The following is a 27203-nucleotide window of genomic DNA, read 5'->3' as shown; positions in this document are numbered from 1 at the left end:
GATGATGTGTCAGTGAAACGATTGATTGGCTTTCTAACAAGTTAGTGTTCTACTTCACAACCGGGAAAAGTTTGGAGGTTTTTAATTATAAGCACATTTACAAAATAATGGATTATATTCCTAATGAGACACACGGTTATAAATTTAATAACATCTGGAAGAACATAAGCTAAGCTTCTTGTTACGGAAATTACATTCATTTGCACAATGACTAGGAAAGTAAAGGCACTAAGTAAAACGACAAAATACAGTTGCTAATCTGTTGTTGTTTTTTATCTGAACTTACATATTATTTGTTTATTTCTACGCTACATTTCCAATATATGTTTGTGTATATTATTAAAATAATGATCGATTAATTAATTATATAATTAATTAATTATATAATTAATAGCCTTTATTACAGAGCACCACCAGCGATTTTGGATTTAAAGGTTGACCGCTGGGAACCTAAGTTTTAAAATATCATACGTAAACAAGTCTCTTTTCTCTGATGGTAAAAAATTCTTTAAAATGGATTATTTTTCGCATCAAAGCAATTAAAAACACTGTGCCAAGTTGCATAAAATGATAATGTTTATTAAATGAACAATAACACTAAGAATACAATGCTTACTACCTAAATGGCCTAAGATTCATGCATACATTGTTAGATGTGCCATTATGTAAAATTAGGTTGAGATTTACGATGGGATGATGGAAGGAAACCCTTCTAAGATCTAATTAAAGAGTATACGAAAATAGTGTAACGAATAAAATAATTGTAGTAAAACCCAACCTTTTAACAAGAGCACGGAACGTGTCACCTGGAGGCATCAGCCGTAGGAGGTAGAAGAGAAAGGCACAGGCCGGGAATCACCTCGCGGTTGTCTTTGTAGATTGCATTTCGGTTTAGCCTGTAGAACGGTTGCGGTTCTCAGCGTCTCTTCACCGAAGAATCTCGAACACACACGCGTACAGAAGGTGTCCTGTATGGCCAAATGATGTTCCTTCTTTCGTCTCTCTACCGGTCTGGATTTTCTGGTCACCACGGGTTGTGCTATTCCTTTAAAAAGTTGGATTCCTACACGTGGTCAAATAAGGACTTTGTTTGTCCAAACGCGAAATTTTGTTTAACTCAAACTTGCGAATGCTAATGGTTAGCAGGCATGCTACCATGCAGTTTTTCTCTGAGGCCTGGTTGACCTCTTTCTCAAATTTACTCCATCTTCTCTTTGTTCTTGGAAAACTTACTACCTACTTAAAGCCCGCCTTGAGTTTTTAAACCTCTCAAAGAAGGGCGGAGTTACCTAAGGCAGAGCCAATAACTTTAAATTTCTCTTTGAGGTCATGTGGCGACAGGGCCCTCCCACCATGTGCTTTAAACTACTGACAACCAGCAGGTGGTGCTACAACCCTATTTTGGAAAAACAAGTTCTGATACAATAAACTTTATACTTTTGTTCATAAAGAGTTCTTGTAAAGTTACTCTAACACTTTAGTAACTTATTTAAACTTAGTAAATATCACTACACAGTAACAGAACTAAATCTAAAAACCATATATGGATAAAAGAAGTCTAACATACAAACATTTCATACATATTGGCGCACACATGTTCTGTTTCATTTATATGTGATACTATTCTTGTGTGGGAGCCAAGAATGGTAAATAAAAATAGAAACAAAATAATCAACGGTCAACTTGTATTATAAACATACAAATTTGTTAAAGTAATTGTAAAAAGGTCCTTTGGTTGGAACGAACTTATTTTAGTTCATTTTCCATATTGTCCCAGTCTCTAAATTCCAGTATGTGTGTGTGTGTGTGTGTGTGTGGAGACACACTGTCTCTGGGGTCGTAAACGTGGATTAGGGCAGCCAGTGTGTTGGGGTGTTAAAAGCCTCTTCTACCCTTTTCCATGTCTGTCTCTGATGAATACACACTTTCCAGGTCTCTAGCATCCTTCAAGGTAAACAATTGGAGTTTAATGTCGGCATCTGGACGTCTTTGCTGGCGCCAAAAGTTGTACTTAGTGTCCGGATCTGGTTAAGTCCACAAATTACCTCGGCAACTTTAGAGCTCTTAACCAGTCATAAAGATCCCCTGGGGATTAACATATCTGTGTCAAAAAGGCCTTCTAACGAAGGGTAGGAGTGGAGAAAGGCGTTTTAGGGTTTCCTCTGGGGTTGTAAACTCGGAGACATTCCAACGGGGGAACGTCATAAACAGTCTTTGGAGATAAACCGTCGCTGGAGATCTCAATATGCAGAGAAATTAAAGATAACGTCCAGTTTTAATCCAGTAATAAGTCTTTCAATCACGTTTCCGCTACACTCGTGACTTGACTCGGACTTTAGCCTAAAGACTTGTGACTTGACTTGGACTCTAGCCTAAAGACTCGTGACTCCGTTTTTAGTCTTAAGACTTGTGACATGACTTGGACTCTAGCCTAAAGACTCGTGACTTGACTTGGACTTGTATTTTGTGACTTGTGAACATCTCTGGAACACATTTGCAAAATTTTAATAAAAATAGAATAATACTTTAACTGAAAAAAACAATTAAAAAAAAGTGGACAATCACAATTAGCATCAAAATTAGTAGAAATAAAGTAACGAAGACACGAAGACTATACACGAAGTGGATAGAACAGGGATAGCACAGAAGTGAGAATATGACAGGCTGCTCCGGTTGTCTGAGACAAACCAGCCCTTGGAAACAGAACAATCAGAACCTGTTGGCTTGGCTCTGCATAAGCAAAACCCTTACCCTATCAACCGACACCTCTCGCGCATAAAGTGGTGGTTCCAATCTGGAAAAGGAACCAGCTGCACTTTCCCAGTAGAGTTTCATCATGAGGCCCAAACTGTAGCAAGAATGAGGGCTGTTTCCAAAAACCAAAAGAATGCTTACATTCAACGCCAGTGGAAAACTGGACCAGACCAAACATAAATCCAGACCAGAGCAGTCCGGCATCACGGCTTCCGAATAAAGCAAGTGTACAAACATTGAAGCTAGTAGGGAATGAAAGGGAGAAACCATGATATGTAGGATATCTATTTGGTAAATCTCCTTTTATGCCCAGCCTGTTTCCTGTTGACCAGTTTATCTGTTCCAAACTTTTTTTTAATGTGTTGCAGGCAAAAATTAGTGTACATGTACAAAAATATTTTAATAAGGTAAAGCATTAAATATCTCTTGATTATTCTGTGCTAGTAATTAGAATAACTTGGATGGATGCAAGAAATCTAATCTAATTCTGCAGGGTAAAATGAAACCTGTTTGCAGTAATCAAGTCAATTCAAGTCAAATTTATTTGTATAGCGCTTTTTACAATAGATATTGTCTCAATGGAACATTAAAGCAACCAGGACCAACAGACCAAAAACCTTGTTGAGCAAGCCAAAGATGACAGTGGCAAGAGAAATCTCCCTCAAAATTACAGAAGAAATCTTGAGAGGAACCAGACTCAGCAGGGACCCCCATCCTCCTTGGGACAGTAACATGAAAAGCAAAATAATTCATGAACCTTCCTACTTATACTCACAGAGATATATATATTTTTTTAAAAATCATAAAATGCCTGCATTTTTAAGATTTTTTAACATCTCAACCATTTGTGTTGCAATTTGCAATGCAAAAAGAGGGTTCATTCCAACACTTGGGTGCAAGTATGGTTAAAGCCTTCATACTTAATTTCCTTAACTCCTAAGCAGTAGCTAGTTGGGTCAGTCCTAGCTTATGGCTTAAAGGGTACAATGCACGCATTGGGTTTAACTGATATATTTACTCATTCATTCATTGTCTTTTTTACCACCACCTGCTCCTATTCAAGTCGCTGTGGGCATAATTCACTGAACAAATGGTTGGATATGCCCCGGACAGGTCTCCAGTCCATAACAGGACAAACACACACACAGAAACCCAGGACCTTGTTGCTGTGAGGTGACAATGCCACCCACTGAGCCACCATGCCACCCCTGATACGTTCAGGTAAACCATATATTATATATATAACCATATACAATAATATGTGGACATTCGACCAAGACTTTGAATGACCTTGTTGGAATCCTATTCCAAAGTCACTGGCATTAATATTCCCATTCTTGTGGCTATAACAGCTTTCTCACTTCAAGAAAGATATTTGTGTCTATTCAGTCAAAAGATCATTTGTGAGGTCCAACAATGATGCTGGACAAAAATACCTGGCTTGCAAACCAATCCAAAAGGTTTTCACTGTAATTAAAGTCAGGGATCTTTACAGGTCACCACATTTATCCAACCACATCCATATACCTTTCGCCATATAGTGTGTATTAGGTTTGATCCTTTTTGCCATGTAGGCAGCATTCATTCATTGTCTGGTCTACCACCACTTTACTGTGGTCAAGGTCACAATGCAGACTCCACATTGTGACCTTCACAGAGAAAGGACACTAACTGCCCTGCAGGGGAATCAAACCCAGGCTGTCTTGTAGTGTGGTGACAAGGTTTGCAGGCATCATGTTTGTTGGGAATCTGATGCAGCAGCTAAAGGAAGTCAGTAAACAAATGCATCAATGTGGCAGTACTTAGGTAGATTAAAAAGCAGGCATGTGGTTGCATTATGAATCAGCAGTAGTGGTGTAATGGTATGCATGAAAGAGCTGAAGTACTCCTGTTCTGAAATAAAAAGAGAGAACAAGAAGCTGAGTTGCTTCCATAAAAAAAGAAATGGCAGAATCACCCTGGACTGGATGTGAACTCCTCACAAATAATTTGATTGGGTTCATAGTTTAAAATGGTCCTTATAGTAGGTGAGCTTGCTCTCCAGATAACATCTAAAAGCAGATTTGAAAATATGCTGATTTTAGTTTTTTTTTTTTTTTTCAGGAAAACCCATACATGTGCAACAATGAGTGTGACGCAACCGCAGAGGAACTTGCCCACCCTCCAGAACTTATGTTTGACTTTGAGGGTCGCAACCCCACTACCTTCTGGCAGTCCAGTTCTTGGAGAAAGTACCCTAAACCCTTGGTTGTAAACATCACTTTATCTTGGAACAAGACCATCGAGCTGACGGAGGACATTGTAATCACATTCGAGTCCGGCCGTCCTGAGCAGATGGTCCTGGAAAAATCACTGGATTATGGAAAAACATGGCAGCCGTACCAGTTCTATGCCACAGACTGCTTGCATGCCTTTGCCATGGATCCCAAGACAGTGCGGGACCTGTCCCAGTTCACACTGCTGGACATTATTTGCACGGAGGATTACTCCAGAGGCTACGTCTGGAAGTATGACAAGACTGTGCGCTTTGAGATCAAAGACCGCTTTGCACTGTTTGCCGGACCACAGCTTCACAACATGGCCTCTTTGTATGGCCAACTGGACACCACCAAGAACCTGCGGGACTTCTTTACCATCACAGACCTGCGTATCCGACTTCTCCGGCCTGCCACCGGCGCTACCATGGTGGATGAGAGGAACTTGTCAAGATACTTCTATGCTATCTCTGACATCAAGGTTCATGGCAGGTAAGAGAAGACTGCATGCAAGTTATACACCTACTGTATCAATGCTTTTTTTCACATGGCAACCCACTGTTCCCAAACATAGCCAGGCATGTCTGTGTAAGCTCCTGGCAAGATGATGTCACTGCTGAAATTCATACCTGAATCTCAGTGGTGGTGGGCTAGTGTAACAGACTGCTGCGCCATATATATATATATATATATATATACAGTATATATGGCGCAGCATCCTGTGTGCATCCTGTATGTGGGCAGCATCCTGTGACCACTGATGAAGGTCTAGAAGATGACCAACTCAAACAGCAGCAATAGATGAGCGATCGTCTCTGACTTTACATCTACAAGGTGAATCAACTAGGATTAAGTGTCCAATAGAGTGGACAGTAAGTGGACACAGTATTTAAAAACTCCAGCAGCGCTGCTGTGTCTGATCCACTCATACCAGCACAACACACACTAACACACCACCACCATTGTCACTGCAGTGCTGAGAATGATCCACCACCTAAATAATACCTGCTCAGTGGTGGTCCTGTGGAGATCCTGACCATTGAAGAACAGGGTGAAAGCAGGCTAAAAAAGCATGCAGAGAAACAGATGGACTACAGTCAGTAATCGTAGAACTACAAAGTGCTTCTATATGGTAAGTGGAGCTGATAAAATGGACAGTGAGTGTAGAAAGAAGGAGGTGGTTTTAATGTTATGGCTGATCAGTGTATAAAGCTTAATTTTAAAAAGCAGTACTTAAATTGACAACATTTAAAAGTACATTTTAATTGCATTTTAGTAGCTACTAATATTATTTTAAATATTATAAATTTTAAAGTTTATTTTTATTATTATTATAAATAATTATTATTATTTGTTTATTTATTTATGTTGCTGTTGTTAGGTTGGTTTTTCTTAAAAGTAAATCTTGGAACCATTAAAATGTAGATTTTTTTAAATGTACAGTAGTTTCAGAAAGTATTCAAACCCCATGACTTGATATTGCACGTTATTGGGTTGTGAATTTGGTTTTGAACAGATATAATTTCCATTTCTACCAGTCTATACTTTATTACCCAGAATGATGTATGGACAAGTTTTTTTGAGATTATTCAGATAGCGTGACGAGTGTCTTCTGGCATCTCTACAGATGTTTGAAGGGTTTAAGTCTGGGCTTAGGCAGACCCACTTAGAGACACCCAAAGAAATGTCTTTAAGCTACTCCATGATGTGTCAGTTCCTCTTGATTGGTCTGCGCCTTGTGAGTGTTAGTTCGTTTCAGGTGGAAGTTTTTCTATATATTAGGATTTCTACCTCTTACATTTGCCAGCTTTTTTGTTGGCACACCTGCATTTCTCTGAAACTGTAATACCAGGCTGCTCGGTAATTTTTTTTCTGGGTACTCACCTGGTGTTTTCAGAAATTTGAGTCTCACCATGAAACACCCCTAACACAGTGATTTGCCCTAGAAACGATGAGACGTCCCATTTTCTTTCCCAATCCAGTGGATTTCCTGTAAATCCACAATATGTGCAAACTGACTAGTTGTTGCAGTGCTGCTCATGCATTGCTGGTCTAGCTGGTTCTGAAGGTTCCCAGTCTTTTTTCTGAGAACTGAGTTTTCACAGATGGCTGGAGCAGCCTGTCATATTGTGACGGCCAGTTCTTAGTTCAGGCAGTCTGGGTCCTTTCTGTGTGGAGTTTGCATGTTCTGCCCGTGTCTGCGTGGGTTTCCTCTGGGAGCTCCGGTTTCCTCCCACAGTCCAAAAACATGCAGTCAGGTTAATTGGAGACACTGAATTGCCCTATAGGTGAATGAGTGTGTGCATGTGTGTGTATGTGTGACTGCCATGTGATGGACTGGCGCCCTGTCCAGGGTGTTTCTGTGTGCCTTACGCCTATTGAAAAGCTGGGATAGGCTCCACCACCCCCCGAGACCCTGATTGGATAAGCGGTTAAGAAAGTGAGTGAGTGAGTATTTATTTGTCATAGCTACAGTAATGTTCTACCTTGATTAAAGCATTTACACTAGTGTTCCTTTTTTTATTCTTGTTGATGCGGGGCTTCACCTTGCACTTCACTAACAAAAATGTTTTGATCAAAGGTGGTAGTTTGACTAAAACCCTTAAGAACCACTGTTTCAAAGGCTTGTCTTCATTGCTAATCATGGGTGTATAGCACCCACTTCTTACATTGTAATTTAAATGATAGCTGTGGCATTTATCATACATTCTTGTCAAATCAAATAAATTTTTTGGACAAAGAAACATGTGTTTTACCTATTTAGTTAATGCCATCACATACATAACTCCTATGAGTCATATAACCTTTTGATTTCAGCAGTAAATGCTAATGTTGGGTTTTATTTTGTTTTTGGCATTATTGTGCTCATGATCAATAATAATATATGTAAAAGCTATGAATTGTTTTGACCTTCCTGAGCAACATAAAAGGTCATGAGATGAAAAGATGATTAAAAGATAAAAAGGTTGGTGAGGTGATTAAGCTATGTCATTGCTGGATTGGCCTCTGGATTGGACTTGCTGTAGAATCCACGATCGAGTTGAAGCCTTGGTTAATCTTCAGTGCTTATCAAATTTATCACTGCTCTGAATAAACCGGGTATTATTGAGCCTGGTAGGTTTAGGCAGATTTGGGTCTGTAATATTTCACAACATGTATTATGATACAAATGCTGGATTGAGGTTGTAGGATTTTCTTGCAATGTGAGATCTTTCTGGGAATTGATTAAATGTTTAAATGTTTTTTCCAGTATGTCATATGTAGGGCAGGATTTCTATATCTAAGCTGAAATTGTTGTGATTAACTTGATCAAGCTCAAGATGAATTAATGCAGCATCATTCCCGTTTCCAAGGTTTTATTCTAATACATGGGAGCATTTACATTTACATCATTAAGCAAATGCTTTAATCAAATGTGACTTACCACTGTGACCCAGTACAATATTAACAGCAGCTGAGCATTAGGGGCCTCACGGTGGCAACCTGGTGGTGGTGGGGCTTAGATCAGCAAACTTCTGATCACTTGTCCAGTACTTTAATCACTAAGCTACCACTGCCTGTTGAATCCTACAGCCTACAATCCAGAGCAAGCTGTAGCCTAGTGGTTAAGTTACTGGACTAGAAATTAAAAAGTCACTGGTTCAAGCCCCATCACTGTCAGGTTGCTGCTGTTGGGCCCTAAGCAAGGCCCTTAACCCTCAATTGCTCAGACTGTATACTGTAACTGTAATGTAAGTCACTTCGGATAAAGGCGTCTGCTAAATGCCTAAAATGTAAATGTACAGCCCACAGTGAACAATTAAAATCGTTCATGTAAGCCCAGTAATATTTTAGTATTAAAAAATTGACTGAATTATTTGATGTTAACAATCGCAGTCATTTTAATCATTTCATCTGGTTTACCTTTAACTGACCAGCATATAGTGACAACAGTGATCGAAATCCATAACTCTATGTGTTCACTAAACTTAAAAGCATCTTTACATAACAAACATGGCAGTAAGGCATGTATCCTAAGTGCTGGGACACTCCATCTATTTTTTGAATTCATGCATTTCAATAATTGCTAACAGATGTAATTAATCATTTGTATAAAAATTATATGCTTCCAACCTTGCAGCAACAGTTCAGAAAGGCCATTTCTTGTTTAAGCATGACTGTGCCCCTGCAAAGTCAAGCTTTTTTTGGTTTTGTATAAAGAAACTTCAGTGGCCTGAGCAGAGCCCTGACCTTGGCTCCACTGAACAGTCTTGAAATAAACTGGAACATCAGTTGAGGCTTTCTTGACCAACATTAGTGCCTAACCATACAAATGCACATATTCCTAAATAAATACGTCAAAGTTTTTTACGAAGCCTGTTTAGAAGAGTACTTGTTGTTATAACTTAAAAGTGTTAGGCTCTGTGGCGTCAGGGGAACACACCATCTCTCCCTGACGCCACAGGCCTTACAGAGCAGAAAACGAGCTGGCTGTAAATACCTGGCCAGCTCGTTAGGGCGAACGCGCTGCAGCTGCACCTCCCCTTATTTAAGGGGATGGCGCTAAGTTGCAGGCGTCGCACCTTCTGTTTTCCTCAGGTTTGCTTTTCCTTTCTTTGAGTTTGTTTGGCACTACGGTGCCCTTTTATGTTTGTTTATTTTCTGTTGGGCTGCAACGCACCAGCCACTTTACTTTGGGTTACTCGGTACCTCCAGGCACTGTACAGTGGTTGGAGGTGTAGGGTAAGGAGGCCCGAGGTAAAGTAGGTTTAGGTTTTTTTGTTTTGGTGCGATCCTGGACAGCCCACGCCCTACGGGGCTTTTCTGGATGTAACGCCGTGCCGCCGCCACTGTGCCGCCGCCGCCGAGCCGCCGTGCCGCCGCCGCCGGGCCGCCGCCATCGTGCCGCCGCCGCCGGGCCGCCGCCATCGTGCCGCCGCCGGGCCGCCGCCGCCGACGTGCCGCCGCCGCCGTGAGTCTGGTTCTCGCGCCCAGAGGGACGCGACCCCCTCCCAGCGCAAAGCGCTGGTGACAGCGTCGCGTTTTCTCCTCTAGGGTGCTGTTTCAAACGGCCACTTCCCAGCCATGCTGGCTGGTGACAGCGCCGTTACGTTTGTTCCTTTTAAGCTAATAAATAATCCGCACCCGGTAAATGACACGACGCTCTCCAGCTGTTTCTGCTGGCGATCGTGTCGTGCCAGTTAGTGATTGCCGGTGTCACCCTCCCTCTCTGGCCAACCACGCGAGGTGTTCCATCCGGCGAACCCGCTCTTTGCCTCTTTAGCGCCGGGAGCGAGCCTGCCATTAGTGCTGCTGTGGCAGGTCGCTAGAGTTCCCGGCCAGGAGGCAGGAGTCCTGGGTTCGCGCCTCGCGCTTCCCGTTTTTTCCCCTACGTATGTTTTCTGTTCTTTTTCTGCTTTTGACGTCATCGGCTGCCTTCGGGATTTCCCGAAGTGTTTTTCGTTCTTGTGATTCCTTGTTTTATTGTATATTATGTATATTATTTGTTAAATAAAACCCCTTTAATTTAACCTCTGCATCCTTGGGTCCTTCCTCCCCACCTCATAACAAAAAGAGGTTACTATTTCATTATCATTTAATTTTGAAATGGGGTGTCCAGCAATCTCATGGTCAGGTGTCCAAATATGTTTGGCCATATAGTGTACGAACTGTGAACACAACTAGTTTAGATGGTTTGATCTAGTTGAACTTACGGCTTAATCAAGCTGGTCACTCTTGGCTTTGTAGGCCAGTGTTAGAAGTTTTAATTGAATGCAATTATTTACTTGAAGGCCTAGATCATTTTATACCAGGTCCTGACCATGGTGCCATCTTGTACTAGGCACATATTTTGTTATAAAAATTTTGCATGTACAGAATTAAGCACTTCTAGCTCAGTGGGTAAGATACTGGACTAATGATCAAAAGCTGCCACTGTTGAGGACCCTAAACAAGGCACTAAACCCACAGTTGCTTCCATGGTATTCATTCATAACTATACATCACTTTGGATAAATGTGTCTGCTAAATGCTAAAGTCCTGAGGAGTGGGAGAAGGTCAAGCCAGGTTTGCAGGCCAAAGAATCAGCCAATGCTCCTGTAATTCTTTGATAAGTCTGTTGTTGCAAGTCTGTATGATCAGCAACAAACTTCAGTCAACTGATACCGATCCCCGCCCTGATTGAGGAGAACAAAACTAACACACGCCCCCTCCGACACGTGTGCAGTAGCCGACTGCATCTTTTCACCTACAGTAGATGAGTTCTTATGCGGATCAGCTTTGTGTATGGAGAGCCACACCCTGATCAACACACTCTTTGTCAGTATCTGTGCAGGTGCCATCAATCAGCTAGCAGAGGTTGTAGTTGCATCAGCCATGAGAGTCCCTATCCAGCATCCCACCCTGTATGAACAACAAACCAATCGTTGTTCATGTAGGCGCGCAGCCCAGACGGATGGCATAGCTGAGTTTCGAACGGATGATTTTGAAACGTCAGCTCTGGTGTGCTAGCGTCTGCGCCACCTGAGCGCCCATATATTAACAATTCTAAATTGTGACAAACCTGTTTTAATTGTTCTTAGATTACATTTGACTATTCGGTGAATTTTCCTTTCAGCATAGACAATTTGGGTTTTCTATGTATTTTTTAAAATCATGCATAAAATTATCCCGATTACACAGACAACTTGCATCTCTTCCACCATCACGCCGAGCATGTCAGCAACCTGCCAAACTGACACCACTTGATTCTACAGCTGAAAACTGTGAAATTCATCAGTCATTATTTGATTCACTTTTAGTTCCACTTCCTGACCAACAATCCTGGCCAACACTGACTTGTTGCAGATATAAATGTAAGTGGCTGTTTCTACGACATTGTCATTGTAGTACTTTACAGGCTTTGTGTTTTTTCTGCTGCACATTTACAGCTGCATAGAGCAACTGCACACAAAAACTGATTTTGACAGGGTTTACTAGAAAAACATACTGCCTAAGGAAAGAAAATGGGGTGCAGCACTCTCATGTATTTCAACATCTTGCTAGAAATCTCATGAGGCCTTAGATAAACAGAAAATGTTGAAGGTACGGAAACCTGCCGCTTGTATGTAAATACAAGGAGGAAGAGGGGATGCATACATGTTTTGTTCTCCAACTTCAGCCATTGCATCACTGTGTATGGGGTTTTTCGGGGTTAATAGTTATGTAGGGTAGGTGTGAAAGTTACACTTTGGCAGACAATGCACAGAGGAGGGCTGGCAAAGATGTGTGTAGATTAATGGTACGAAGCAGGTATCACTTGTTCCCTTGCGATGCACTTAAGAGGTAAGCACTTAAAGGGCAATTAGACTGCAAAGTTTCGACTTTAAAAAAGTCAACGTCCGAGTTCAGTTCCAGTACTGTGGTGTACTGGGTCGGGTTTACCTCAGTGTTTATACAATATTTATATAGATTGCTACGATTCATCAACATGCCCACATCAAGCTTTTTCGCACTGTCAATACACAGTCTAGATGGCCATGTGTACTCAGAAGTGTAATCAGTAATCTGTCAGTACATTGTAGGATCAAACTTCTATCCAAGCTCATCAGAAACATTCACCAAAGTTAAGAAGCAGTAACTTTTGACTCTGGTCCTCATGTCTATGTGTCAAGGAGTACAAAATCATTTCCTTCTGTTGTTTTTTGTTAAATATTTAGGAATTGCTTTGCTAGTAACTTTTCCTGTCTCTTTTTCATCTGCCAAATTTAGAATTATCTGTCATATTTCCAGATGGTGAATCGTGATTACTCACTCTAGTGGTGAACTGTACCACATGGTGATCTGAAGCTTGCATGTGACTGTCCTGTCATGAAAACCTAATTAATAAAGCTCCTGATAAACAGTTCTTGTGCTTTTGTTGTTTTCAAGGACAGTTTCAAACCCAGTAGTGAGTGCAGTTAGCCAAAATGTTTTTACTGCTACATACTGACTTTAAAAAGTCTGTGAAGCTTCCAGTGATGTACCTGTGCTGTGAACATTAAGGGATTACTATGCAATTTGAAGTTGCTTGGCCTTTAGATAACTACAGTAAGAATCACAATCTATAAACAAAGACTATGTCTAACAGTATGGAATCCTTCCCAAGTTGTTCATCCCTCCAACAATCCTTCAAATAAGCACATCAGTAACATCCAAGATGTCACAAAAGAACCCACACCAACAACTCAACAATAGCTGATATAACCAAATGGGCAAGGGATTACTTTGGCAAACCTTTGTCAAGCACTACAATACAAATGCCACTTAAAACTTTACTGTGCAAAAAAGAAGCCTTATGTTAACCATGTCCAGAACCAGCGTCAACTTCTCTGGGCCCAAAGTCATCTAGGATGGACCATCACACAGTGGAAACATGTATTTTTGTCAGGAATCAGCATTCCAGGTCTTTTTTGGAAAAAATAGATGCAGTGTGCTCCGGACCAAAGACGAAAAGGACCATCCAGACTGTTATCAACAAAAGCCAGGGTCTGTCATGGTATGGGGCTGTGTCAGTGCCCTTGGTAAAGGTAATTTACACTTCTGTGATGGCAGCATTACTGCAGTACATGGAGTCTTGGAGCAACATATGCTGCCTTCAAGACGTCATCTTTTCCAGGGACGTCCATGCATTTTTCAACAAGACAATGCAAAACCACATGCAGCACACATTACAAAGGCATGGCTGCAGAAGAAGAGGGTACGGATACTGGACTGGCCTGCCTGCAGTCCTGACCTGTCCCCAATAGAGAACGTGTGGAGAATTTTGAAACGAAATATGTGACAATGACGACCCCATACTGTTGCACATCTTAAGACGTGTTTGCAGGAAGAATGGGACAAAATAAAAGCTGAAACACTAAATCACTTGATATCCTCGGTGCCAAAACGTCTTTTAAAAGGAATGGTGAAAAGGAATGGCAACATTACAAAGTGGTAAATGCTTTACTGTTCCAATTTTTATTGGAATGTGTTGCAGGCCTGAAATGCAGGAATGGAGGTTTATTAATAAATGAAATGAAGTTGAGCAGACAAAACATTAAATATCTGAGGTTCATCTTGTCTGCAATGAAAAAGTTAAAGTAAATGTAAGAAACTCTGTGTTTTATTATTATTTGCATTTTCCATGCTGTGCTAAGAACATAATAGAACGTAAAAACAGTTGAACATAGTGGTGGTAGTATGATAATGTGGACAAGCTATGGGACATTTTTCCATAATAGACCCGATAATTAATTCTGATTTTTACTAGAAAATCCTAGATGAGAATACTTGGTCATCAGTTGGTAATCTGAAGCTTGAGCACCATTTGGTTATGGTCATTGAAAAACAATCAACTTGTTTTAAATTACATTTTACACCACAATTTATTGTGACAAATGCACAAATTATTTAAAGGTGGGGAAAATACTTTATAAGAGAATTGTATAGTCAGTGTTAGTGCCACTTTTAGGGTAACAATCAGCTCATTATACACCTCTGATTGACATCACTGACCAAAAGAACTGGTCCAGAATGCTTGGCTTTTTATAATATGTGGCAATTGCTTGGGTATGTTGTTTTTTAATTCCATTTACTAAAGGACTTTAGAATTTAAAGAAAAGAGGTTTCTCTGAAGGACACCACAGCTGCTTTAGTATTGTATTTCTGACCACTTTTCTGGGGAAGGTGAAGCTCTATACAGGATATTTATGATGTATTAGGTTAAATTTGAGCACCTCAGAATAGATTGTGCTGCTATGATCTGCAGTCATCGATTAGGATGATTAATAGGATGGTTAATCCTGCCATATACGTATATCAATAATGCAACTTTAAGTCCATCATGTTTTATGGATCGTTGGCAACTTTGGCTTCCGTTCAAGATATGGCCAGAAGTTTCTGGACATTTGACACTTAAACATCTTATTAAAACACTCACTCACTTTCTTAACTGCTTATCCAATTAGAGTCGTTGTGCTGGAGCCTATCCCAGCTTTTCAATGGGCGCAAGGCACACAGTAACACCCTGAATGGGGCACCAGTGCATCGCGGGGCAGACACACATACACACACAAACCCACACATACACAGACCCATTCGCCTATAAGGCAATTCAGTGTCTCCAATTCATCTGGCTGCATATTTTTGGACTGCGGGAGGAAACCGGAGCTCCTGGAGGAAACCCACGCATGGACAGGGAGAACATGCAAACTCCGCACAGAAAGGACCCGGACCGCACTGCCTGGGGATCAAACCTAGGACCTTCTTGCTGTGACGCGACAGTGCTACCCACCAAGCCACCGTGCCGCCCTTATTCAAAACATTAAATGTTAATAGGAAATTGTTGTTTCTTTCACTATTCCTGTGATTATGTGAAATATGACTGTATGGATGTACTACTTCTATACCTCCATTCAGTCCCTAAAGCATTACTGTGAATCAGTAAGCTCTAAATTGCAGTCTGAATTTTAAATTCATTGCACAAGTGTTGGACGGAGTTGATATCTGGTGCTTTGTGCTGTCTAAACATGTTCTTTCATACGAAGTAAAAAAGGAAAGAGAATTCCCCTGTTGCGCTGATAGCAGTAAAAATAAGGGACCCAAACCATCAAAACAAACCCTTATTGTTTGTCTTCTACCAAACTTTCATCTGCCAAATCTGGAAACATCTGTCAGATTGTCAGATGAAATAGTGTGATTTATCACTGGTGGGACATGGTGATCCTTGTATGTGGCCATCCTGACATGAAACCTCAATCAATGAAGCTTCTAATAAAGACTTCTTGTGCTGTTTAGAGACAGTTTGTAAGTCAGTATGTGCTATTACCAAGAATATACAACTTAATGTAGTCCATCTGTTTCTCTGCATGCTTTGTTTCATGCTGTTCTTTAATGGTCAGGACTCTCCCAGGACGACTACAGAGTAGATATTATTTGGACGGTGGATCATTTTCAGCACTGCAGTGACAATGACATGGTGGTGGTGTGTTAATGTGTGTTGTGCTTGTATGAGTGGATAAGACACAGCAGTGCTGCTGGAGTTTTAGAACACCTCACTTTGACTGCTGGACTGAGAATAGTCCACCAACCAAAAATATTATCCAGCCAACAGCGCCCTGTGGGCAGCGTCCTGTGACCACTGATGAAGGTCTAGAAGATGACCAACTCATACAGCAGCAATAGATGAGCGATCGTCTCTGACTTTACATCTACAAGGTGGACCAACTAGGTAGGAGCGTCTAATAGAGTGGACAGTAAGTGGACATGGCATTTAAAAACTCCAGCAGCGCTGCTGTGTCTGATCCACTTATACCAGCACAACACACACTAACACACCACCACCATGTCAGTGTCACTGCAGTGCTGAGAATCCACCACCTAAATACTAGCTGGTCTGTGGTGGTCCTGTGGGGGTCCTGACCATTGAAGAACAGGGTGAAAGCAGGTTAAAACAGTATGTAGAAAAACAGATGGACTACAGTCAGTAATTGTAGAACTATAAAGTGCTTCTATATTGTAAGTGGAGCTGATAAAATGGACATGGAGGGGGTTTTAATGTTATGGCTGATCAATGTAAATGGCACATGAAGGCATTCCACCTTTTCAGTGCTATATTTGCTTTCAGAGGAAGTGTGGATCTTAGTAGTCCGTTTTGTAACCAAGAACTGTCAATATTTATGCACTATCATTATTCATGGGCTATTTATGAGCATAGAAAATTCATTTACTTCTTGATGATAATCTGGTTTTGTTTTCAGAGGCAGTTTGGAACTTAGTAGTGAGTAGTGTTTTAAGCAAAGGCAGTGGTGTCTTGGTAGTTAAAGTGTCTGAAAAAAACCCACCATTGCCAAGCAAGCATTGTCAGGCCTTTTAGCGAGGTTGTTAAGCCTTTATTGCTTGGATTTTATGATGTCTCGGCCATTAGCCACTGAATTAAAGTGTCTGCCAAACGTAAACATAAACGGACCGCATGCTTCTACACTAGGTGGTCCTATTCTGTGAGGTTGTGGGCCTCATGGCTGTGCCGTTGTTGCTTCTTAGTTATTCCACATCACATTAACAGCACTTAATCTTTAGCAATTCAGAAATGTAATGAATCCACAAGTTGGAAAGATAGCATCTAATGAGCATGTCAAGCTAAAAGTCGATGAGCTCTTTAGTCTGACCCTTTCTGCTGCCCCATGTTTGTCTGTAAAGCAATTAGATGGCTATACAGGCTGCATGCTTAAATTCATAGACCTGAGTGTAAAAGTTACTCTTGGTCTGGCTTTCGGTGGACAGAGTGGACTGGTCGTTAGGTGAATAAATGGAAATTTGATGCAGGTGGCTGGAGGCAAGCGTTTATGTTGTAAAAAGCAGCAGAAGTCAGCAGTGTGTAATTGTGCTTTTGAAATCCAAGTTGCAGCAGGAGTGCTGAAGAAGATCCCATGAGACCCTGCATCACTCACAGCCTCATACATTTTAGAATTCCCGTAAGACAGAGCGGTAACGATGCAGGTGATGGTGATGATAAGTGAGTGATTGATTAACTAATTGGAGTATTGATTGGTTAGAAAAGCACCTGCTGATTATTGAAAAAAGGTTCTCCAAGTCTTTAGCCCTCATCTGCACACCATACATTTTTGTAGCTCTGTGATGCATCCCCAACATGATCACTGTTTGCCCCTCTTATAATTGCCTCATTTCTTGCATATTTGTCAAACAGGAAAAATTTTGATCATTAAATGAAACATGATGTCACAAATTAAACAAAAGAAGATAGATAGATAGATAGATAGATAGATAGATAGATAGATAGATAGATAGATAGATAGATAGAACTATTAGCTATAGCTATTTACATATATGGAATTATATCTACTATATACATAATAGCAATAATAATAGTGAGCATATAAGTAAAACGCAATTAGTTAGGTATGTATTATAATAATAACAGTAATAATAATAAAAGTAATGCTAGGTATGTATTATAATGATAACAGTAATAATAATAAAAGATGTGTAAATAGATAACTATACAACTGTAACTATAACTATATAAGCATGTTCTTAAATAACTATAACTATACGTATATATGTAAAACAGTTGTGTAAAGTGCAGGTGCAAATGATAAATAATAATAATAATAATAAAAAAAAACATAATAAAATAATAAATAATAAAAAATAATAAAAAAGTCATTACAAAAAGTGTTGCTTAGGGGGTACAGCGCTCCAGTGTGCTAGCCTGCCACCTCTAATATCTAAAGCTCTATAGCTTGAAACTCAGCTGCGATCGACAGGCCCAGTGCCCACACGGACACAATTGGCTGTGCTTGATGGAGGATGGTCAAATAGGTTCTTCAATGCTGCTACAATGGTGGCCTCTGCTTGTTGGTTGAGGCTCCTGCATGAAGGATTGTGTGTGTAGATACTGCAAACTACAATAATAAAGTGTGAATTATAAAAAAAAGTTTTTACATAGACATGACCATTCATATTTGGACACTTAATTAATAATTAGTAGTTAGTTGTTGTGGCTGTTACAGCTATGGCCATTGCTAAAAAGGGCATGAAGTCAATCATACAGCCATGCAATTCCCAAATACATGCAATACATGACCAAAATTATGTGGACAATAATCCCAAGCTTATTTTATACACTATTTCGAAACCATGGTCATTTATGTCCAGTTATCTAGAAAGACTTTGTGCGATGCATTTTAACCTATTTTATTCTGGTCAAATAATCAATAAGAACAACCAACCAGCAAAAAGGATCTAACAATGAAAGGAAGATGCCCATGAGCATGTGGAGGAAGGGCATCAGGATGCACTTTGGGATGATGAAAAGTAAATAAATAAAATAGTTAACAAATACTAAAAAAAATGTAATATGGCACTTGGACTAGTGATAAATAATAAAAACCACTGCTTAGATCATCCCCACAGACATGATATGGCTGGGGCCCCACAATGGATTGGCGTCCTGACTGTGGTGCTGCATTGCACCCAGTGATTCTGTGGAATCATGTTCCTGACCAGGGTACAGCAATTTTAAAAATATAAAAATGAAATGAAATTATGTGTTTATAATGCCTGCTAGCTATGTGAGCCAGTAGAAGGGACAACAAAGTGATACTGGCTTTCATGATCAGGAGGGGAACTGCGACATCGGGTGGGGGGCTTGGGGGGCAAACTGCCCTGGGCATGCCTCAGGCCACAAGCTTAGAATGCCACGCATTCTAATGAAATTGATAGGTTTATTCTCTATACATTGCATGATTTAGGATGTCTGTGCCACACTCCTTACAGACAATAACTGGGGGTAAGTTTGAACCTGTTTCTAGGACTCATGATTTGTTCTGGAGTTGTGCAACATCCACATTGGGTTAAAATGACGTGTTCAAAGACAAATGAAAAAAAAAAAATAAGAACGTTAAACCAGTGATTAAACACATTGGTAGAAGTGTGATAGTGTGGTAATGCTTTGCTGCATTAGGGCCTTAATAGCTTATTATATTTATATTATAACTTTTTTTATGCATTTTTTCTCCCGATTTTCAGCACGTCCAATTTTTACCCAGTTGCTTTAGGCTTCCTCTCTACTGGTGCTGACCCCCGCCCCTGATTGAGGAGAGCGAACTGACACACGTCCCCTTCGACACATAAGCAGTAGCCACTACATCTTTTTACCTGCATGAGGCGAGTTCATATGCCCTGTGCACGGAGAGCCACACCCTGATTGCATTATTCCTGTACTCTGCGCAGTGGCCATCAATCAGCCAGCACAGGTCGTAATTGCATCAGTTATGAGGTCCCTATCCGACTCCCTGCCTGGATAAACAACAGCCAAACATTGTTCATTTGCTGCCCAGCCCAGCCAGATGGCAGAGCTGAGTTTCGATACGATGTATTCGAAATCCTAGTTCTGTTAATTTTTTTTTATTTTTTTATTATCTATTTCTCCCACTTTTCCCCCCAATTTTTATCCCCTAATCTAGTCGTGTCCAATTACCCTGAATGTGTCCTCTATACTGATTCAACCCTTCACCGCTAACTGAGGACGCCACTCAACTGCCCCCCATTCCAGTCGATCAGTCTGTGGCACTGCTCAGGTGTTATGAGAGCCCAGGTTGCTCTGATAGTGGCCTTTAGCTCTTCTTAATTGTTGGGTGTGGCGTATCGCATCTTCCTCTTCACAATACCCCATAGATTTTCTATGGGGTTAAGGTCAGGCGAGTTTGCTGGCCAATTAAGAACAGGGATACCATGGTCCTTAAACCAGGTACTGGTAGCTTTGGCACTGTGTGTAGGTGCCAAGTCCTGTTGGAAAATGAAATCTACAGTACATCTCCATAAAGTTGGTCAGCAGCAGGAAGCATGAAGTGCTCTAAAATTTCCTTGTAGACGGCTGCGTTGACCTTGGACCTCAGAAAACACAGTGGACCAACACCAGCAGATGACATGGCACTCCAAACCATCACTGACTGTGGAAACTTTACACTGGACCTCAAGCAACGTGGATTCTTTACCTCTCCTCTCTTCCTCCAGACTCTGGGACCTTGATTTCCAAAGGTAATGCAAAATTTACTTTCATCAGAGAACATAACTTTGGACCACTCAGCAGTCCCTTTTGTCTTTAGCCCAGGCGAGATGCTTCTGACTCTGTCTCTTGTTCAAGAGTGGCTTGACACAAGGAATGCGACAGCTGAAACCCATGTCTTGCATACGTCTGTGCATGGTGGTTCTTGAAGCACTGACTCCAGCTGCAGTCCACTCTTTGTGAATCTCCCCCACATTTTTGAATGGGTTTTGTTTCACAATCCTCTCCAGGGTGCGGTTATCCCTATTGCTTGTACACTTTTTCTACCACATCTTTTCCTTCCCTTCGCCTCTCTATCAATGTGCTTGGACACAGAGCTCTGTGAAAAGCCAGCCTCTTTAGCAATTACCTTTTGTGTCTTGCCCACCTTGTGCAAGGTGTCAATGGTCGTCTTTTGGACAACTGTCAAGTCAGCAGTCTTCCCCATGATTGTGTAGCCTACAGAACTAGACTGAGAGACCATTTAATATAGACCAATATAATATACAAGTTTCACTTTTTGAATGGAATTACTGAAATAAATCAACTTTTTCATGATATTCTAATTTTATGACCAGCACCAGCATATACAGTGTATCACAAAAGTGAGTACACCCCTCACATTTCTGCAAATATTTCATTATATATTTTCATGGGACAACACTATAGACATGAAACTTGGATATAACTTAGAGTAGTCAGTGTACAGCTTGTATAGCAGTGTAGATTTACTGTCTTCTGAAAATAACTCAACACACAGCCATTAATGTCTAAATAGCTGGCAACATTAGTGAATACACCCCACAGTGAACATGTCCAAATTGTGCCCAAATGTGTCGTTGTCCCTCCCTGGTGTCATGTGTCAAGGTCCCAGGTGTAAATGGGGAGCAGGGCTGTTAAATTTGGTGTTTTGGGTACAATTCTCTCATACTGGCCACTGGATATTCAACATGGCACCTCATGGCAAAGAACTCTCTGAGGATGTGAGAAATAGAATTGTTGCTCTCCACAAAGATGGCCTGGGCTATAAGAAGATTGCTAACACCCTGAAACTGAGCTACAGCATGGTGGCCAAGGTCATACAGCGGTTTTCCAGGACAGGTTCCACTCGGAACAGGCTTCGCCAGGGTCGACCAAAGTCCACGTGTTCGGCGTCATATCCAGAGGTTGGCTTTAAAAAATAGACACATGAGTGCTGCCAGCATTGCTGCAGAGGTTGAAGACGTGGGAGGTCAGCCTGTCAGTGCTCAGACCATACGCAACATACTGCATCAACTCGGTCTGCATGGTCGTCATCCCAGAAGGAAGCTGACGCACAAGAAAGCCAGCAAGCAGTCCAAGAACATGGATTACTGGAATGCCCTGTGGTCTGACGAGACCAAGATAAACTTGTTTGGCTCAGATGGTGTCCAGCATGTGTGGCGGCGCCCTGGTGAGAAGTACCAAGACAACTGTATCTTGCCTACAGTCAAGCATGGTGGTGGTAGCATCATGGTCTTGGGCTGCATGAGTGTTGCTGGCACTGGGGAGCTGCAGTTCATTGAGGGAAACATAAATTCCAACATGTACTGTGACATTCTGAAACAGAGCATGATGCCCTCCCTTCGAAAACTGCCTTGTGAGTACACCCCTCACATTTCTGCAAATATTTTATTATATCTTTTCATGGGACAACACTATAGAAATAAAACTTGGATATAACTTAGAGTAGTCAGTGTACAACTTGTATAGCAGTGTAGATTTACTGTCTTCTGAAAATAACTCAACACACAGCCATTAATGTCTAAATGGCTGGCAACATAAGTGAGTACACCCCACAGTGAACATGTCCAAATTGTGCCCAAAGTGTCAATATTTTGTGTGACCACCATTATTATCCAGCACTGCCTTAACCCTCCTGGGCATGGAATTCACCAGAGCTGCACAGGTTGCTACTGGAATCCTCTTCCACTCCTCCATGATGACATCACGGAGCTGGTGGATGTTAGACACCTTGAACTCCTCCACCTTCCACTTGAGGATGCGCCACAGGTGCTCAATTGGGTTTAGTCCATCACCTTTACCTTCAGCTTCCTCAGCAAGGCAGTTGTCATCTTGGAGGTTGTGTTTGGGGTCGTTATCCTGTTGGAAAACTGCCATGAGGCCCAGTTTTCGAAGGGAGGGGATCATGCTCTGTTTCAGAATGTCACAGTACATGTCCTGGAAAACCGCTGTATGACCTTGGCCACCATGCTGTAGCTCAGTTTCAGGGTGTTAGCAATCTTCTTATAGCCCAGGCCATCTTTGTGGAGAGCAACAATTCTATTTCTCACATCCTCAGAGAGTTCTTTGCCATGAGGTGCCATGTTGAATATCCAGTGGCCAGTATGAGAGAATTGTACCCAAAACACCAAATTTAACAGCCCTGCTCCCCATTTACACCTGGGACCTTGACACATGACACCAGGGAGGGACAACGACACATTTGGGCACAATTTGGACATGTTCACTGTGGGGTGTACTTATTTATGTTGCCAGCTATTTAGACATTAATGGCTGTGTGTTGAGTTATTTTCAGAAGACAGTAAATCTACACTGCTATACAAGTTGTACACTGACTACTCTAAGTTATATCCAAGTTTCATGTCTATAGTGTTGTCCCATGAAAAGATATAATGAAATATTTGCAGAAATGTGAGGGGTGTACTCACTTTTGTGATACACTGTATGTGTGTATGTTGGTGTGAGCATGTACTGTATGTGTGCATATATGTGTGCATATATTAGTATGTGTGAGTGTAAGTTAGTGTTAGTGGGTGTGTGAGTGTGCGAGGGAATGTATGCGTGTGTGTTTGTGTCACTGTGTGTGTATGCGATTATGTGATTGTGTGTGTGTTTGTGTACATTATGTATGTGTGAGTGACCATCAGTTCAGACTCTGTAAGTTGAAGAGTATGATATCTTGTGAAAAAAAGCTGTTGTGCAGTCTAGCAGTGAGGGACCGAATGCTGCAGTACCTTCTACCAGACGGCAGGAGAGTGAACAGTCTGTGTGATGGGTGTGATGAGTCCTCCATAATGCTGAGAGCTTTGCGGAAGCAGCGTTTGTTGGAAATGTCTGTGAGAGGCTGAAGAGAGACCCCGCTGTTTTCAGCTGTCCTCACTAATCCCCAGAGGGTCTTGTGGTCGGATACACTGCAGTTTCCAAACCAGACAGTGATGCACCTGCTCAGGATGCTCTTGATGGTTACTGTGTAGAATGTGGTGAGGTTAGGAGGTGGCAGATGAGCTCTCATCAGACTTTGCAGAAAGTAGAACATTTTGGGCTTTCCTGGTTATGAAGCTAGTGTGGAGGGACCATGTGATGTTCTCTGCCAGCTGAACACCAAGGAATGGTGCTCTTGACAATCTCCAAAAAGGAGTTGTCAATGTTCAGTGGAGAATGGTCACTTTGTGTCCATCTCTTTAGTTTTGTCCACATTTAGAGGCAGGTTGTTGACTCTACACCGGTCTGTTAAACATTGCACCTCTTCTCTGTATGCTGACACACTGCTCTTGCTGATGAGACCCACCACGGTCGTGTCATCTGTGATTTTAGTCAGGTGATGGGAGATGTGCATTGCTGCACAGTCATAAGTCAGCAAAGTGAACATCAATGGACTGAGCACACAGCCCTGAGGAGCTCCAGTGCATAATGTATTGGTGCTGGAGGTGTTATTATCGATCCCTGCAGACTGAGGTCTGCCACTCAGGAGGTCCAGGATCCAGTTGCACAGAGAAGTGGTCAGTTTTAGTGACCTCAGCTTTCCAATCAGTTGCTGAAGAATGACGGTGTTGAATGCTGACGGTGTTGAAGTCTATGAACAGCATTCTAACACACGTCATTTTTGTCTAAATGTGTGAGAGCCAGATGAAGTGTGGTAGCTATGACGTCATCTGTAGATCGGTTGGGATGATATGCAAACTGCAGTGTGTCCAATGAAGGGGTTGCTGCTGCCCTAACAGCAAAGGGACTCGTTCTGAATAAAAAAAAGATTTAACAGCGCCAAACTGTTTAAAATGGAATGCTGGTTATTCACTCTTTGGGCACTGCTGACCAGACCAGGTCCTCTGATTTGACCTCAATTGATTCTGACCAGTTTTGAATAGTAGACATAATTACAACTCATTGATTTGATAGGAGAAACAATGCCTTTATGTAGCTTTTAGCCATACATCCTTTTAAAACAACAGCAAGTTACACCATGACAGCTAATCTTTTTCCTAACAAAGCATGAGTAGATAATATAACATGCTGCTCAGGTGGCACAGCGATAAAACATGGTAGCACACCAGATGTCGGGTTCGAAACTCAGCTCTGCCATCCGGCTGGGCTGGGCGGCTCAAGGAACAATGATTGGTTTGTTGTTCATACAGGGTTAGAAAAGCTGGATAGGGACCTCATAACTGATGCAATTACAACCTCTGCTGGCTGATTGATGGCATCTGCACAGTGTCTCTCCATACACAAAGCTGATCCACTCGCCTCGTGCAGGTGAAAAGATGCAGTCGACTACTGCACACGTGTCTGAGGGGGCGTGTCTCGCTCTCCTCAATCGGGGTGGGGGTCAGCACCAGTGGAGAAGAAGCATAACACAATTAAAATAAATAAATCGGGAGTAAAAAAAAGGAGGAGATAATATAACACTAATTACAGTGTTATTAAATTATTCTGTTAGTGATCAGTGGGCGTCTCTCAGTTTGTGGCAGGCTGTTACAAACATTGCTGCTATCAGACTCCCCTCCCTCTTCTCTCCTAATAACCTGCCCAGTTCCTCGGTGTTCTTCATTTAGAGAAACTCAGGAGAAAGCTGCTGATTTTACTAAAGAGTAATTAAGCTGTATTTGGAATATTACGTTATAAAGTACAGCTTTGTCTCCACCTCTGAGATCTCAGAGTAAAAACACAGTATGGACTGTTTCAGTGTCCACCACTGCCTGTGTCAGCCCATTTTGATGGCTTAGTTATTTACACAGTAAACTTACCAGCTTTAGTCAGTCGTTACTTTTCACACCACCATATTACAGATTTTCTCAGTCGCTTTGGTGCAATTCTCAGATCATAATTGAATTTCTCAAAATAACTTTTCCATGCTCCACATCATCTAGTAATTTTTTGCACATCAAAAAAGCTGTTTCTCATTTAAAAATGCTTTTGTACAATTAATTTGTACAATTTGTTTGTACATTGACAATTACTTTTCTCATGTCAGTCAGATGTGTTATACTTTTTGTCTGGTGAATTGCTGTTCTCCTCCCCCCTTTAACTTTTAGACATTAGTTTATCGCATAAGTCACTTCATTCAAGTGTCATAATCAGTGCACCATTTTTTTTATACATTTTTATTAGACTTTTTTAGTAAATGTCTTCTGCACTGGTCTGACTCTGAGGTAAAATATGACTTGATTGATGAAGGAAAGTGTATGAAGCTTTAAGATCACACCTGGGCACTGTATGGCCCCCGGGCCACACACATGTATGAGGTCAGTGGTGATTAGAAATCAGACGTAGATAAATGTTCGAAATACATGCAATACAATAGCATTGTTTATATTTTGAAGGGACTGTTATTTTTTCAGTTTGCCTAAATTTGTACGTTCGTGTGTGTGTGTGTGCGAGTGTATCCAGCTTCACTGTAACATGTTGGCGAATAGAACTGTTAGTGTGATTGATGCAGAATGTGGTTTTTAACAAGACTTTGACTTCTAAGTCAGATGTAAAGCTGTGTATTTAGTTTTGGCGACCATTACGCTGCGTTTAAGGATTACAATTTAAATTGCCATTATGGTACTAAACACAGAGAAACGCAAGAACGATGAAGAGCGCTCACATCTGAATGGCAAAAGCAACAAGAACGTTTTTTGTAAAGTTTTACACATCCAGGACTGGAGCAATCAAGACTAGATTTGTGATATCTAAAAACAATATACGACAAAAACAGCAAATTAGGTAGATCGACTGCTAACAAAATAGCAACAGCACTTTGTGTAATGTTTAAAACCAGCACATATTAAAAACCAGGTTTTTTAATTTAAAGCCCATTTTGTTCAAAACTGTTTTCATGAAAGTTGATTAAACAGTTAAATGATGTTGATGTTTTTACACATTGTCAACATCTATTCTTCCAGTAACAGTTTATCAAACACATACAATTTACTGCCTTTATACAGAGATAAAATTTATATTGAGCAGAATTAAGAAAGGCCCATTGGTGCCCTCCACAACAGTCCCAGTTTCTCATGTGGCAAAATGTGGCATATATAGACAGAGCACCACAGTGTCATTTCTGGTAGAACAATAAAATAAAAAATAAATAGGGGCAACAGCCTGAGAAGAGGAGTGTGAATGTGTGGTGAAAGGGTGAGTATGCAAATTAAGAAAGAGGAGGTTGTAGGCATGTTCCTGAATAAATATGGGCCACAATTGTGGATCATGAAATTAATTATGGCTTTTCAGTGGCTGAGGCTGGTCAAAGGGTGAAGCCGAATATTGAAAGAACATCTGTGTCCTCAATATTTCAAACTTTTTGTAGATAGAAAAGGTGTGTAATCAAACAATGTACTAATCCAACTTGCCCTACGTATATTTTGATCTAACATATTTTACAATTTTTCAGTCACAGAAATAATGGA

General features: G+C 41.1%; 1 protein-coding gene across 2 annotated transcripts in view; it reads left to right on the top strand.

The window, feature by feature from the left end:
- Positions 1-27203, top strand: part of ntng1a (netrin g1a) — a 241765-nt gene that overhangs the window by 119197 nt on the left and 95365 nt on the right. For both annotated transcript variants that reach the window (XM_062991104.1, XM_062991103.1), the window contains exon 3: positions 4858-5501. In XM_062991104.1, coding sequence (XP_062847174.1) covers positions 4858-5501 — 644 coding nt within the window. The remainder of the gene's footprint in view (positions 1-4857; positions 5502-27203) is intronic.

This window comes from Trichomycterus rosablanca, chromosome 3 (genome assembly GCF_030014385.1).
Source record: "Trichomycterus rosablanca isolate fTriRos1 chromosome 3, fTriRos1.hap1, whole genome shotgun sequence".
Classification (NCBI taxonomy): domain Eukaryota; kingdom Metazoa; phylum Chordata; class Actinopteri; order Siluriformes; family Trichomycteridae; genus Trichomycterus; species Trichomycterus rosablanca.
This window is presented reverse-complemented; position numbering and strand designations above follow the sequence as displayed.